The sequence below is a fragment of the Arvicanthis niloticus genome, unplaced genomic scaffold (assembly GCF_011762505.2).
Source record: "Arvicanthis niloticus isolate mArvNil1 unplaced genomic scaffold, mArvNil1.pat.X pat_scaffold_861_arrow_ctg1, whole genome shotgun sequence".
Taxonomy (NCBI): Eukaryota; Metazoa; Chordata; class Mammalia; order Rodentia; family Muridae; genus Arvicanthis; species Arvicanthis niloticus.
In genome coordinates, this window is record NW_023046444.1 from 37189 (window position 1) to 54374 (window position 17186).

General features: G+C 36.2%; 1 protein-coding gene across 5 annotated transcripts; it reads left to right on the forward strand.

The window, feature by feature from the left end:
* Positions 1 to 8341: 8341 nt before the first annotated feature.
* Positions 8342 to 13019, forward strand: LOC117702479 (olfactory receptor 5B3-like). Of its 5 annotated transcripts, none has more exons than XM_076706483.1 (4): positions 8342 to 8470; positions 8681 to 8797; positions 9427 to 9464; positions 11382 to 13019. In XM_076706483.1, exon 4 carries the CDS (start codon positions 11410 to 11412, stop codon positions 12340 to 12342), a length of 933 nt encoding a protein of 310 aa, XP_076562598.1. In that variant the 5' UTR covers positions 8342 to 8470; positions 8681 to 8797; positions 9427 to 9464; positions 11382 to 11409; the 3' UTR covers positions 12343 to 13019. The 5 variants fall into 5 exon arrangements, with proteins under 5 accessions (XP_076562598.1, XP_076562597.1, XP_076562601.1 ...); XM_076706482.1 differs by having other exon boundaries at positions 11385 to 13019; XM_076706484.1 differs by lacking the exon at positions 8681 to 8797 and having other exon boundaries at positions 8366 to 8470.
* The last annotated feature ends 4167 nt before the right edge of the window (positions 13020 to 17186 follow it).

Consider the following 17186-nt stretch of genomic DNA (forward strand, 5'->3'; position numbering starts at 1 on the left):
TATATATATATATATATATATTGGAAATGGTCTGCTTAGGATCATTAATTCTACCTGTAGTGGGTGGCAGTAAGAAGGCCACCTTGACTATAGCATCATTTGAGAACACTGCATATCCCACGATATGGTGGTCCTATGACATGAAGAATCTACCATCTATATTTTAAAAAAATGTATGCAGAAGTAGCTAGAGGAGTCTCTCTTATGTGAGATCAATGAGGAGGGGTCTTCAAATAACTTTGGGCAGGAGTGAAAAGATTATGGGAAATTTGGAGGTAAGGGGATAATGGTAGATGGATTAAGGGAAGGACAGGTAAGAATTTGAGTGAATTTTTAGTTTTATTTTTTATTTTTTGCTTATTCAATTTATATCACATTATAGTATTTTTCCCTCCTCTCTTCCCAATCCCACCTTTACCAATCCCTCCCCCTATTGGACACATCTATCTCCTGAGATAAGGAGAGAACTCTTGGGTATCACTCCACCCTGGAGCATCTAGATCTAAAAGGATTAGGCACATCTTTTTCCACTGATGTCCAACCAGGCAACACAGGTAGGGAAAGGGGGATCTAATGACAGGAAAAAGAGATCAAGAGAACCTCTGTTCTACTTGTTAGGGGAACTACATGAAGAACAAACTGCACGTTTGCTGCACATATGTGTGGATTCTATGTCTAGCTAGGGCATGCTCTCATGTTGATGATCCCAAGATCTGTGGGCCTTCTTGGTCCCAGATTACTTGACTCTGTGGATCTGATTTTGGTTACAGTTTCTTCTCTGACTTGCTCACATCAATCCTCTACTCTTTGACAAGTCTACTCTGGCTCTGCCTGAAATTTGCTTGTGGGTCTTTACATCTGCCTTAGTCTACTGGATTAAGCCTCTCAGAAGACAGTTATGCTAGGTTTCTGTCTGCAAACATAGAAAAGTATCAATCTGCTATAGTGCTTGACTCTTTCACAGGAGATGGGTTCAAGTTGTGGCTCTCATCGGTTGGCAGTTCCCTCAGTTTCTGTTCCATCTTTATTTCTGCATATTTTGTAGGCAAGATAAATTTTGAATTGAAGGTTTTATGAGTGGATTAACGTCCCCATCCCTCTTCTGGAAGTCCTGTTTGGCTACCCAATGTGGCCACTTTACTCTCCGTATCTTCCTCTGAAAAGAATCTCATCTAGGGTCAACCCCGAAGAGATATCCTGTATCCACTTTCATCCCAGGCTTCCAGTTAGTCAACAGAGATGCCAGTTGGATGATTTACATTTTTATATGCAGTCTCAACTCATCCCCAGATCTGATCATCATCCTGGTTTCCTTCCTCACTTCCTCTACAAACATGATTTTCTGTTCTTCCACCTCCAATTACTGTTTATTTTTCTCTTCTGAGTGAGATTCATGCATCCTCCCTTGGGATCTTTTTATTAACCAGTTTTTTGGGTCTGTGGATTGTTGGGCCTAACACGAGGTCTAATCTCCATTCCACCTTCACCCTTCAGTCAAGTACACAGGTGAAGGGTGTGAACAGGCCCTAGAGAGATTTACATACTAATGAGGTACCTGAAGGCCAGAGGTGGAGCCGATTAAACATTCCTCCCCAGGCCCTCCTCCCCTCCCCTTTTAACTCAGGTCCACCCTGGGTTTTCGGGGGTATGCATCCAGATCCATCCACTGTCTGCCATGTGAATAAACCGGTTTTGGAAACCCAAGGACTTCCTTGGGTATTGGGGCCGTGCCACCATGAGGAACCGTGAGGAGCCGGGGAGAGGCTTTTAGTTAATGAGCAGTCGGGCCCAACTTCCAGCTGGAGAAACTCAGAGCGTTCCTAGCCAACTACCCACAACTGGGTACCCCAGTCATATTTTTTCCCTACAGTGGATGGCAGAATTGTTGACATGGCAATATGGCTAATGTCCAATTATAAGTGAGTACCCAACAAAGAAAAAGAATGTCAGACCAATTTTCCTTATGAATATTGATGCAAAATACTCAATAAAATCCTCACAAACTAAATGCAAGAATACATCAAAACCATCATTTCAGATGATCAAGTAGGTTTCATCCCAGAAATGGAGAAATGGTTCTATATATGGAAATCCATCAACATAATCCAATATATAAACAAACTCAAAGGAAAAAAAAAAAACACATGATCATCTCATTAGATGCTGAAAAAGACTTGGACAAAATAAAACACCCACTCATGTTAAAAATCTTGGAAAGAGCAGACATTCAAGGCCCATACTTAAACATAATAGAAGCAATATACAACAAACCAATAATGAACATCAAACCAAATGGAGAGAAACTTGAAGTAATCCCACTAAAATCAGAGACTAGACAATGTTGCCCACTCTCTCCCTATGTTGTAAATATAGTGCTCAAAGTTCTAGCAAGAGCAATTATCCAAAAATAGGAGGTCAAAAGGATAGAAAATATAAAGGAAGAAGTGAAGATATCACTATTTGCAGATGATGTAATAGTATATTTAAGTTACCACAAAAATTCCAACAGAAAACTTCTACAGATAAACAACTTCTGCAAAGTGGCTGGATATAAAAATTAACTCAAACAAATCAATAGCCTTCCTCTACTCAAAGTATAACTAGTCTGAGAAAGAAATTAGAGAAATAAAACCCTTCATAATAGTCACAAATAATATAAAATATCTTAGTGTGACTCTTACTAAGGAAAGAAAGACCTGTAAGAGAAGAACTTCAAGTCTCTGAAGAAAGAAATTAAAGAAGACCTCAGAAGATGGATAGATCTCCCATGCTCATGGATTGGCAGCATTAACATAGTAAAGTTCACCATTTTTCCAAAAGCAATCTACAGATTCAATGTAATCCCCAACAAAATTACAACTCAATTTTTCACAGAGAAAGATCTATTTTTAAATTCATCTGGGATAACAAAAAAAAAAAAAAAAAAAAAAAAAAAAACAATGATAGCAAAAACTATTCTCAACAATAAGAAAAATTCTGGGGGAATCATCCTCCCTGATCTCAAGCTGTACTACAGAACACTAGTGATAAAAACCACATGGTGTTGGTACAGAGACAGACAAGTAGATCAAAAGAATAGAATTGAAGACTCAGAAATGAATCCACATACCTATGGTCACTTGATCATTGAAAAAGAAGACAAAACCATCCAATGGAAAAAAGACAGCATATTCAACAAATGGTGCTGATTCTAGTGGTGGTCAGCAGGTAGAAGAATGCAAATTGATTCATTCTTATCTTCTTATACAAAGCTCAAGTCCAAATGGATCAAGGACCTCCACATAAAACTAGATATACTGAATCTAATAGAAGAGAAAGCATGAAAGAGCCTTGAAGATATCAGCACTGGGAACAATTTTCTAAACAGAACACCAGTGGCTCAGGCTATAAGATCACATATTGAAAAATGGTATCTCATAAAATTGAAAAGCTGTGTAAGTAAAAGGACTCCATTAACAAGACAAATTGCAACCTACATATTGGGAAAAGATCTTTACCAACCCTTTATCCAATAGAGGGCTAATAGCCAATGTATACAAAGAACTCAAGAAGTTAGACTCTTGAGAACCAAATAACCCTCTTAAAATGGGGCACAGAGCTTATCAGAGAATTTTCAACTGAGGAATATCAAATTTCTAAGAACCATCTAAAGAAATGTTCAACATTCTTAGCCATTAGACATCTGCAAATTAAAACAACCTTGAGATTCTACCTCACACCAATCAGAATTGCTAAGATCAAAAACTAAGATGACAGCTTACACAGTTGGCATGTCTTCCAGGAGGTCTGCCATAACCAAGTCATGGAAGGGCTGCCCTCATCTAGGGATACAGGAATCCTGCTCTATCCAGGGACACAGCTGAGCAGAGGTCTCATCTGAGTCCCTATTCATAGCAGATCTACTGAGAGACCAGCAGACTATATGGTGGGAAGAGGGGACAGACATACCAATCTGTAGCAGCCAGGGTACAGGCCACAAGGGATATGGGGTTTACACAGAAAAGATGGTCCCTGCTTCTTCTGGGTCACACAAGGAGTCTAATGGTTTCTTCTGAGGCCATATCTGAAGCAAAAATCAAATATCTCATCCAAAGCAAAGAACACCACCATCATTCCTATTGAACAACAAAGGCATTAAAAGATGAACTAGGACTTGTATAACCAGAGAGGGGAGACAGGGTTTGTGTGTTTGTGTGTTTGTTTGTTTGTTTAACAGGCAACACAGGCATAGCTTGATTAATCTGGGATGGTTTAAGGGCTAGAAGATATGCAATGCTGAATTTTTCCTTTTAGCCTTAAAAAACCTGAAGCAACTGAGGGGCTCTCTGGCAGGCCCAAACTTTGAATACATGTTTTTCTCTTTTCTCTTTCCTCACTTTGTTATTCCATTCGATTGTTGACATAATGATTTTGTGCATTGTTTAAAGATTATCATATAATCCCCCACTTTAAATACCCCACTTGGTGGGGGGGGGGAGAAGAAAGTAATCACAGGAGGAGTGGAGTAGGAAGAGACCTGGGTGGGAAAGGTGAAAGGAGGGGGAAGAACAGAACATGATCAAGTATTCGGGGGGGGGGGATAAGACTGGGGGGGTGCAGACAACTTCAGAAGGTATGAGGTGGGGGAACCCTCTAGACTGTACCAGATACTTAAGAGGTGAAAGACTCTCAGGACTTAAAGGAGGGACCTTAGATGAAATGTCCTACAGTGAGGAAAGGGAACTTGTAGAGTTCACCTCCAGTAGAAACACAGGGCATCAAGTGGAGGGATGGGGTTACCATCCCATTGTCAAAAACTCTGACCCAGAATTGTTTCTATCTGAAATAACTGCAGGAGCAAAAATGGAAAAGAGCTTAAGGAAAAGGCAGTCAAGTGACAGTCCCAAATTGGGATCCAGTTAACTTGGAGGCCCTGATTCTATGGTGTGCTTACAAACAAAGGCCTATCATGACTGACAAACAGATGAAAGAATCAGATACAAATATTTACACCCAACAAAAGGACAAAAGCTAGTGACCTCTGTGGTTGAATTAGGGTAAAGCTGGAAGAAGCTGAGAAGAGTGACCCTATAGGATGACTAGCAGTCTCAACTAACCTGCTTCCTAGTATCTCTCAGACACTGAAACATCCACCAGATAGCATACACCAGCTGACATAAGGCCCCTGACACATACACAGCAGAGGACTGCAAGGTCTGTGTTCAGTCAGAGAAAATGCACCTAACCCTTAAGAGAATTGAGGCCCCAGGTAGTAGGGAGGTATGGTACAGTGGTTATGGGTGGGGCATTTTCTTTGAGATGGGGCTGAGCAGGTATGAGATGTGGAACAGCTGGAGGGTGGACCAGGAGTTGTATAAAGTCTGGATTGTAAAACAAAGATTAAATAATAATAATAATAATAATTAATAATAATAATAATAATAAATGTTCAACATTCTTAGTCATCAGGGAAATGCAAACTGAATTGACCCTGAGCTTCTACCTTACACCAATGAAAGTGGCTAAGATCAAAAACTTAAATGACAGCACTTGCTGGCAAGGATATAGAGAAAGGGGAAGACACTTCTACTGCTGATATGATTGCAAACTGATACAACCACTCTGGAAATCAATTTGACAGTACCTCAGAAAAATGGAAGTAGTTCTACCTGAAGACCCAGCTATGCCACTCCTGGGCATACATAACAAGATCCCATTTGCCAAATGTTGATCATAGAGCATGAGTCATTGGTGTTCTATTCAGGAAAAATTTCCCCATGCCAATGCCTTTGATGCTCTAATTTTCAAGAAAATAAGAAAGGATAAATTTGCATTCTTCTGTATGCAGACTGACAGCTGAACCAGCACTATTTGTTGAAAATGCTGGCTTTCTTCCACTCTATGTTTTTGGTTTTGTCAGAGATCAAGTGACCATATGTGTGTGGGTTTATTTCTGAGTCTTCAATTCTATTCTATTGATTAACCTGTCTTTCTCTTCAAAGTCTTGGTGGTTTTATCAGAGAAATCTTTTACCTTTTTAATAAATGTTACACAATGATATTTTTTAGTATGTAAGGCTATTATGAAAGATCTTGTCTCCCTGGTTTATTTTTCAATCCATTTAATATTTCTGTATAGGAAGACTACTTACATTTATGAGTTAATATTTTCTCCAGTTACTTTGCTAAAACTTTTTACCAGCTGTAGGTGTTCTGTTGTGGAATTTTAGGGTCAATTAAGGATACTATTATATCTGCAAGCAGAGATAGTTCAACTTCATTTTCAATTTTTATCTTCTTTAATCTTCTTTAATTTTCCTGATGCTGTAGCTCAGAATTCAAATACTATATTGTATGAATATGGAAAGAGTGAACAACCTTGTCTTCTTTCTGATTTTCTTAGAATTGATTTGAGTTTCTTTTCATATATTTTGACGTAGGCTATTGACGTTCTGTAAAGTGTCTTTATTATGTTGAGATATGTACATTTCACCCCAAATATCTCCAAAACTTTTATCATGAAAGTGAAGGATTTTGTCAAAGGCCTTTTGTGCATCTAGTGACATTATGATGCATATTTTCCATTTTTATATGCTGTATTACATTTATTAGGTTTTTTGTATTGCACTAGCCATGCATCTTTGGAATGAAGTCAACTTAATGATATTGAGTGCACCTTTTGAGGTGTTCCTTGATTTTTTGTTTGCAAGTATTTCATAGGGTATTTTGCATATCTGTTCATGAAGAAAATTGTTTTATAAACTTTTTACTAAGACTTTATGTTTGAGATATTGTGGTAACTATGGTCTAATAAAATGAATTGGACACTGTTTCTTCTGTTTCTATTTTGTGAATTAATTTGAGGAGTATAGTTGTTAGCTTTTCTTTATAATTTGGAAGAATTATGGGCTAAAATCATCTGGTCTTGGGCTTTTTTATAGTTGTGCAACCGAGACTGACTGCTTTTGCCTCACTAGAAATTATAAGTTCGTTTAAATTGCCAGTCTCTTAATTAATAGCATAATAGAGATCTTTATTTTTGTCATTTTAAAAAAATATTGATTATTTTCTCATATAATATACTCTGTATACATATTTCCATCCCTACACTAATCCCAGTACTTTCTCATTGTCTTTATGTGTCTCATTATAAAAGAAGAAATTTCTAATAGATAATGACAAAACACAGAAAAGTAAAATATAATAAAAAACAAACAAAAATAATTATATCTAAGTTGGACAAGACTAACATGAAGATAAAAAAAATCCCCCAAAGCAGGAACAAGAACGAAGCACCAAGTTCTTCACATATTCAAGATCTCCATAAAGGCTTAAAGGCTGAAAACTTTTGTATCGACACAGAGGACATAGTGTAGGCCCTGCGATTACTGCCTCAGTCTCTGTGAGTCAAGAAAAGCTTGATTTGCTCAGTTGCTGTAGTGTTCTGGTATTCTTGTTCATCCTCTGTTCTTTCAACTTCTTCTGCATGTCCAACCAAGGGTTTCCTAAACTGAGTGAAAGAAATTGAGAGAGACATCTCATTTAGAGTTGTGGTCTCCAGAGTTTCTGTGGGTAATATATGTTTATGAGCCTCTGTATTTGTCCTTAACTGTTGCTGTAGAAAGCCTCTTTAGTAATGGCTGAATAAGGTGTGCATTTATGAATATTTCAGAATATTATTAAATTGTTTTTAATTACTTTTGTAGTTTTATTATTACTTTAGTTTTAGAGGTGTAGTATCTGCTTTTACCTTAGGTCTCTGGAATATCTAGTCTCTGGTTATTGGTAAACAAAGCAGTGTCAAGTATGGGTTTACCAAGGTAGGATAATGTCAGGGCAGGGAGGTGGGAGTGGGTAGACAAGTGGGTGAGCACCCTCATAGAAGCAGGGGGAGGGAGGATGGGATAGGGAGTTTCCGGAGGGGAAAACCAGGAAAGGGGATGACATTTGAAATATAAATAAATAAAATATCTAATAAAAAGAAAATTCAGACATGAGTTGTATATGTTTGTGAGTTGTGTATTTCTGTGTTAATATTTTTATTTAATAGCTGAAATTTCATATACTGATATAATGCATGTTAAGCATATTCATCTACCACTATCTCACTACAACCCTTCAACTCCCCCCAGTGCCTTTCATCTTGTCCCTCAACTTCATGCCCTCCTTATTCCACTGTCATTAATAACCCCATGAGTTCAATTAGAACTTCCCATAGGCACATGATTGCCCATTGTTTAATAGCTTCTTTTCTAGAAATGAGAAAAGAAGCTGCAGGTATTCCCATGAATGAAATCTCCAGGGGTGTTTATGTTTTTCTAGATTTTTGGTCTTCATGAATTAGCTTTATAAATAATAACATGCTTTAACTTATGTTTCAGAAGCCTTCATTCATGAATTGAGTGGTATCCACTGTTATCACTTTCATGAACACAATTAGGGTGAAGATCTTCTATCAGTCTTCATGCATGGTTAAGAAAAATCACTTGAAGGTAAAATGCTAGATTTTAATTTTTATGATGTCATGAAGACCTTTCTTAATTTTCTTAGGTTACAAGGAACACAATTTGTGAGATGAATAATCACTCCAATTTATTTGTAGGTAAGGTGAATGTATGACCTATCCTTGAAAGAGGAAGAATTGATAGAGGTTCAGAAGTCAAAGCTTATTACCTTTATTTCCTCTGTTTTCTGTGTTTTAGGAAACATGAAATTGTTACTGCACTCCCTGAGGAAGAACTGTGTAACCAGCATTCTGAAGCTGACTAGATTATGTCACATTAATATTACTGGATTTAGTGCCCTCTCCAAAACAACTGGTGGCTTTATATCTATATAAAATAAACATGTAGTTCATGGAAAAGGAGTTGGGCAGCAATGCCTACTGTTAGTTATGTTAAAGCAGAAAGTAATCATGTAAATGGTTTCTTAAAACAATAATGCAATGTAGTTTATTATATAAAGGCAAAATTTTCTATTTTAGAAAGTTTCAGTAATCTTTTAACATATTGGTAATTTAAACCAAAAACAAGTTATTGTGAATAGCTATAATCTTTGTCTATTTTCTGCTTATAGTCCTATTATTTGTGATAAAGGAACATAGAGAAAAGCAGGGAAATAAGCTGAATTTTTCTAATTTAAGAATTGCTACAAGATTTTTTATGCTCTTATGGCCTTTAACAATTTACCTACACGTACAGAATGATCATCATTACATATTTTGTAAATGAGTATAATATAAATATAACACTAAAATACTTTGAATGCTTTTCAAAGGGAATGACTTTATAAGATCTGGCAACTTTTTATTTTCTAAGTTTCTTCAATGATAACAAAAAAATAAGAATAATAACTATTTATGCCTTCATGTATAAATGTCTTGTTAATTTGGATTATACTTTTTTCTGAAAGTAATTTCTAATAATAGTTCATAACCTCAAATTTCTAGATCTTCAGGAGACAGGGTGGAGAATAATCCTTTTAAAGGTAAATATTATTTCAAAACCTTCAATACAAACAAAAACACATTTCATGTTGAAGCCATTCTAAAAACTGAGACAGAAGGACAACTTCAACCTAGAATTTAAGGAAGAGCCTATGTGATGGCTTCTATGTCCAAGAAAACAAAACAAATACAACTTTGTATATTGTTAGTGTTTGAGAGACATAACATATCAAATGTTTAACCATGGGTAATAGATCTGTGAGATAGATACTACTCTATAAATGTCAAAATTTATTTTAGTCATGATGATATTGCTGTGGTGTGAGAGTATGAGAGAAAGAATAATTTAATGGACATAGGCTCTAGCCATATATATATATATATATATATATATATATATATATATATATATATATAATCTTTCATGTGAAGAGTTGAAGAAGACCGAATCATAGGGAATTGCAGGAACAACAACCACTATGTTCATAGAAAACAGGAGCATGTTGGACAGCATAATCTCTCAATGTTATACTGGAAGACAGTAAGGCAAATGAGGAGAGGAGAGACAGTGGCTAAAGTACTCCTCACTAGCCTCCACTAAATCATATCAGCACAGAAAACAGACCCCTCTCCACTCCAAACATAACATTAATGGTAACACTTAATGGATGCTTTACAATAACATTTATTGTCTTTTATGAATACTTGTTGACTTCTCACAATGATACCATAAAATATACTGATTCTACTGTTTACCTTTCTGTGGTCAGGGAAGTTAGCTTACAATCAGGAAACCCTAAGTAGTGAATGGACCAAAGCTCTGTATGTTTTATAGATTATGATTATTTGCCTGCATCTTTCATAACTGCATAAGGCTGAAGTTGCTGATATCACTGAGTTTGCCCACTGTATCTATTGCACATAGATATTAATCTTATTCATCTTAGTAATAAATTCAGAAGGAAGGTTGTATATAAATTAGAGTTTAAGAGAAATACAAAAACACAGCCAACCTATAATTCTAGCTGTTTATAGGAGGGAGATAGAGAAAAGAGAGGAAGAAAGTCATAGTTTTTGAATTATGTCTAAAACTTCTGCTATATTCATCAACAGTGGCCCCTAGTGGTTGGAAGAAGAGGTGGAGGTAATCAGAGTAAGAATGAGAAATTCCAAGGTTTCTGATAATTTGTGCTTAGCCGAGTAAGAATGTATACCAACATATACCAACATCAACAGATACCAATAAAGGAATAGCCACGCCACAGTACTTATTTTAGATGGCACCCTTTTACTAGCCCTTGTTTCCTAATACAATAAATTGAACAAGGAACATATGTTTAGAAATAAAAACTGAACTCTGAAATTCAAGTAATCTCGAGTTCCTTCCAAGACTTACACATAAATATATTTTATCTTATTTTCAATTAATTAAAATTCAGTTTGAATTCTCATACTTGGGGAACAAAATGGGTTAAATAAAGTCAGAGACCTAAAGCAATGACTGGCATTTTATACCTAAAAATATAAATAAGTAAATCAAACTCTTGTCCTAGATAACCAAAGTAAAAACAATCATTGAATTCTAATACATAAGGATACAAAAAATATACATCTAAGGTTTCTGTCTATAGCAGTCCTTGAAAAGTGAGCAGCAGAGAAATTCAGCTTTTACTGGGTTCTGAAGTTAATTTGGATATCATCTACACATCAATTTTATCTAGTTATTAAATAATCTCATTTTCTACACAGGTACTACAAAAATTTAAAGTTAGATGGGGAATCTATTAATAGTTTTTATATTCTGGCCCATATACCCCTCTATATAACTACTATATCAAATTTGGGGAAAGGTCTATTTTCTAGGCAATTGCAAAGTACAGATTATTTCTATAACAAATCATATGACATTATTTTTTTATTTTAATTCAGCTTCCTTACAATCATCTTTTATTTTCCAGTAGCTATGGACAATGTGTTTATTGAGAGATGATTCTGATGGAGAATAATACAGAAGTGACACACTTTCTCCTGCTGGGACTAACTGAAGACCCAGGCCTACAGCTTCCCCTTTTCATCACATTTCTCTTCATCTACACCATCACCCTGGTGGGAAATCTGGGGATGATCCTGCTGATTGTCCTGGACTCTCGTCTCCACACGCCCATGTACTTTTTTCTAGGTAATCTGTCCTTGGTTGATTTTTGTTACTCCTCAGCTGTCACACCAACAGTCATGACTGGGCTACTAATAGGAGACAAGATCATTTCCTACAATGAGTGTGCTGCTCAGATGTTCTTTTTTGTAGCCTTTGCTACTGTGGAAAATTACCTGTTGGCCTCAATGGCTTATGATCGCTATGCAGCAGTGTGCAAGCCCTTGCACTATGCCACCACTATGACTACAAGTGTGTGTGCCTGTCTTTCTGTAGGTTCCTATGCCTGTGGTTTCCTGAATGCCTCCATCCACATTGGGGACACTTTCAGTCTTTCCTTCTGTAGGTTTCATGTAGTTCATCACTTCTTCTGTGATATTCCAGCAGTCATGGTTCTCTCTTGCTCTGATAGACATGTTAGTGAGCTGGTTCTTGTTTATGTAGTAAGCTTTAATATCTTTTTTGCTCTCTTAGTTATCTGGATATCTTACATATTCATTTTTATCACAATTTTTAAAATGAAATCAAGTGCCGGATATCGAAAGGCTATATCCACTTGTGCCTCACACTTCATTGCAGTGTCAATTTTCTATGGAACAATTATATTCATGTATTTGCAGCCCAGCTCAAGTCACTCCATGGACACTGACAAAATCGCCTCTGTGTTCTACACCATGATCATCCCTATGCTGAACCCTCTTGTCTACAGCATGCGGAACAAAGAAGTCAAGAATGCATTCACAAAAATTCTGCAGGTGGCAAAATAGCCTGTGATGATTTACTTATAAAGTTACAAGATAAATAATACTTACTGTTTATCTTCCTTGTGCAATTAAATTAATAATAGATACTCATATTTGTGCAAGTTTATGTTATTGGTGTATAGCTAAAAGGAAAATAGTGAATTTAGGAGCATAATTATGAGTTTATTTTTTCTTCTTGCCTTCTTGACAATAATCTTATGATGGGTATTTATGTACTCTTTTATTAGTAACTCCTTACATATAATCTTACTATTATTAAAATGTAGACAATATATAAAAAATCAATGATTACCATGTAACTATGTTTTTTGATGTTAGTTGACTGCTGCAGAACAATCTTTATATACATTTTGCTATACTAACACATTTTGAACCTTTTCTCATGTTTCAGTGATATTACTTGACTTTTGCTTTGACCGGTCTGTGAATAATACAGACCTTTCTTCTTTTAACACAGAATCAGCAAAAGTGATTAACTTTATAGTAACAGTTTTCTGTGCAGGCCATAGTAGAGTGCTACAATTACATGTGGATATTATAGAAAAGATTCAATGAGATGTAAGTAAAAGTATATCTTAGGTTCCTGAAATCATTTACAATTGTATTTTCATGTGAATCCTCACACAGCCTTAAATCAGAATACAAATAACTAAACAAATAAAAATAGAACAAAAATAGAACATTTGTTATGAAATAGAGCTTAAATTTGAATTACATTTCTTTGATGGTTAATAATGATATCAATTGAACAGTATCTAGAGTCACCTAAGGGCCTATGCTTGGAATGAGTATCATGAATTCTCTTTGTTAGGTTAGTTTCTGTCCATCTGTAAAGTATTATTTTTGCTGTTAATTGAGGTTGTAAGACTCCCTCTAAAAGTTAGCAGCACTAGTCATTTTCTGGACTAGAGTAGTAGACACAGTAAAATTGACAAATCTAGTACCAGTAGTCAGCTCCCTCTGCTTCCTGCCTTTGGGAATTGGATCTCCCCTTCTCCTATCTGAATCCTGAGAATTTAACCCAGATAATTAGAGTTGGAAGCAAGTACCTTTACCAACTGATGGAGAATGGAAAGTTACCAGGTATCTCTATTTTCTACTATTATTTCTTTCTATGATTGTGCATACTAAATTTGTTAGCCAAATAAACATGCTTTCCCTTAGTACAATTTGTCAGCACATTTATCACAGCAACAGGAAGGTAACTAACAAGCATTGTGATATGTAATAGTGGTTAAGTAGTCTAACTACATACTTGGAAAAATTGAGCCTATCTCCTAGAAATATATTGCAGAGACTGAATGATCCCAGAATATAGCACATTGCCTAATACATAATAGCTGCTCAACATTCACAAGTAATCCATTATCTTTTTCCTGTACTTCTGTAAATTAATGATATATTTTGTCAACATTTCCCATTTAATTAATAAAAACAGTTATTAAATTATATTGGCTTTGTTTTGCAGATTTAACCTTGCTAGTGAACCATTAAAGATTTCAGATTAAATAACTTCCTTTAGAAATTTATTCTCAATGTACAGTGTATTCAATACACAAAATTTTCTGTTCCCTAAGAAATAATCACTGAGTTAGGTAGGGCACATACAGAGATTTGTATAACAAATATTAGATTATTACAATTTTTATTTTTATCATTTGTTTCTTAATAATACTCTTCAAAATATATAATTTTCTAATTTCGTGTGTGTGTGTGTGTGTGTGAATGCCAATAAGGAAGACATTCTGAAGATTCTATCAATATATATTTAAGACAGTGTCTTTGAACAATTAGCCTCAGAAAGTTACCTATATCTATTTACCAAGCTTATTTTTATAATATTATTTTTGAGATTATTGTATAACTAAATCATTTACCTCTCTCATAATCTTCCTCTAACCCCCCTCCCCCAATTGCACTAACATAGCTTTTTGGCTTCTGTAGTTCAACTTCTGGCTACCTGTTATTATTAACTGAAGTATGACAACCCAAGTTATGTTTTTTTAACTTAAATGTTCCCCCTGTGAAGGGCTTAAAACTACACTGAGATACTTTACATGCATTGTAGTCTCCAGATGGAAAATAAAAAAGACTTTTTATTTTCTTAAATACATGTGCAAACAATCTTCACTGGTGGATAATTCAAAACACTCATAATATGGCATGACCATACCATCTGGTTTCAAGTTTCTTTAATTGTTAATTAATTAATTAATTAATAATCCAGATTTTATTCCCCTCTCAGTCTACTTTCTGACTATTCCCCATACTGTACCTCCCCGCAACTCTGTCTCCATTAGGATGTCTCTACCACCTACCCTGCCAGATGTCTAAACTCCCTGGAGCTTTCAGTCTCTTGAGGGTTAGGTGCATCTTCTCTGACTGAACCCAGACCCAGCAGTCCTCTGCTGTATATGTGTTGGGAGCCTCATATCAGGTGGTGTATGCTGCCTGGTTGCTAATCCAGTGTTTGAGACATCTTGGGGGTCTGATTTATTTGAGGCTGCTGATTCTCCAACAGGGTTACCCTTCTCCTCAGGTTCTTCCAACATTTCCCTAATTCATCCACAAGGGTCCATTGACTGGGTGCAAATATCTGCATTTGACTCTTTCAGGTGCTTGTTTGGTCTTTCAAAGGGTTGTCACGATAGGTCCCATTTTTGTGAGAGCTCCATAGCCTCAGTAATATCAATGTTTTTTTTTTAATGCATGGAAATTCATTTCCAATTACTACTTAGTAATAACTATTATGAAGTAATATCTTAGCTTTCTTCCTTGTGTACTAACTCTCTTTTTTAACTTCTGGAGTTTGGTATAAACATAATAATATACTTCTAGATTTCTCATCCTGTCAGTTCATATTCTAATATGCCACTAGTTCACTTTCCTAAAATTAGCATTATCCATATTTGAATAAACTCTTCCACATCAATCAGTAACCAAGAAAATGAAGACAGGCTTGTCTATGCAGCAATGTTATGAAGACATTTCTCTCACTTGAGGTTCCCATGACTCTAGCTTGTGTCAAGTTGACAAAACACTAGCCAACATACATAACATTTACTACCCTCACATATATTATATCATGTTTTGGTGCTTTATTTTTATAATGAATAATGTGCCATTGTACAGACATCCAGTAATCATGCTTTTAAGATTTATTTTTATGTGTTTTTGCCTAGATGTATTTTTGTGAAACATATGCATGTCTGTTACCCATAGGAGCCAGAAGAGTGCATCAGATACTTTGAAATGGGAACCATGGCCAGTTGTGAAGTGCCATGCTGATGCTGAGAACTAAACCAAGATCTTCTTCAAGAACAAAAAGAACACTTGAATGCTGATCTTTCAAGTGCTTTTAAATTATTTATTTATTTATTCTCTAACGTAATATATCTTGACCACAATTTCCCTCCCTCACTTCATACCTCCCAGTTTCCTCCACCTCCACTTTCACTCAAATTTACCCTTCCCCTGACTTCCTGTAGAAAAAAGCAGGTCTCCAATGATATCTGAAAAAATGGCATAAAAATATCCAACAAGACGTGGGGGAAACCCTCAGATCAAGACATGTCAAGTACAAAAGTGACTTCTAATTGAAGGGCAGACAAAGTGATGAATTAAAGAAACATTTGACAGAATGGGTCGGAGATAGAATATGCCCAACTCTCATGAGAAGAGTAAAGAGAAGTAATTTAGCATAGAATGAGTCTGTAATGAAAAGCAGTCTGATAAGGTCTGATAAATGGAGTTCAGTTGAGTTCAGACAATGCAGTATTGTACAGTTCAGTGAAACTCATGAAGTGCAGTTTTGTTCATATAAGTTTGGTCATGAATTCCCTTCAATTTGTGTAGTTTATGCAGTATGGGTCAGCAGAGGCATTTGAAACCAGAGAATGAGAAGGAGCCAAAAGATTAGAAAACATTGCCAGAGTTAGTTGTTAGTTGGAAGCCAAGGAGAGCAACTCAATGAGAAACTAAGAGAATCCAGACTGAATCAGTCATATTGGAAGATTGTATTGTATAGAAGCTAGATTCCAGACCACACTGGACACACAGATAGACTGAATGAATCACCACTGTAAATAGAGGCATTTAGAAAACCTAACAGTCTATGACCACACACATACACATACACACACACACACACACACACACACACACACACACACACACACACATACCCACACCTGTAAGGGAATGAACCAAGCCAGAAAACTTGGTAACCATGTTTATGTTTGGAAATTGGCACTCAGCTGTGCACTGAAGGAGTTTCCCTACTCCAAACAGATTCCTTGCCATAGTTCCTCACATAAAGAATGTGACTAATGGTCACATAGCACAGAACACAGTTTTCCATGTTAATGAGATATATAGATAGGCTCTGAGAATTTATCCAATAAGCATCCCTTTCTGCTCATTTTTTTTTCATACAGAGGAAGTTATATGCACCTATTTTCTATGATGAACAGTAAATATGCAGTATGGATAAGAATGGATTGTCTATCTCATTAAGAACCACTATGGGGAGCATGAGGAATTCTTCTATAGAGCCATGCTGTCTAAGTCTCCCGCAGAAGACCCCTCTGAGCTCTGGGACATTCATCCCCTGAGCTGAGTTCAGCCAGAGTTCTCCCTCTCCACAGGCTCCATTCCTTCCATTCCTGACTCTACCTGCTTTCCAGTGTTGTCCTGATGCCTGGGAGTCAAGGTATTGTAGATTCATCCTCAGTCTGTGCCATTTCTCACTTGGGCTGAAGCCCCAATTCTAGGCTACATTTTTCCATCCTCTAAGCAGTGCATTGGTGCTTCCTTCAGATCCATTATCTGATGGCCTTATAGAGTAA

Coding starts and splice junctions, on each gene's coding strand:
- LOC117702479 (XM_076706483.1), top strand. CDS start 11,410: ATGATTCTGATGGAGAATAATACAGAAGTGACACACTTTCTCCTGCTG.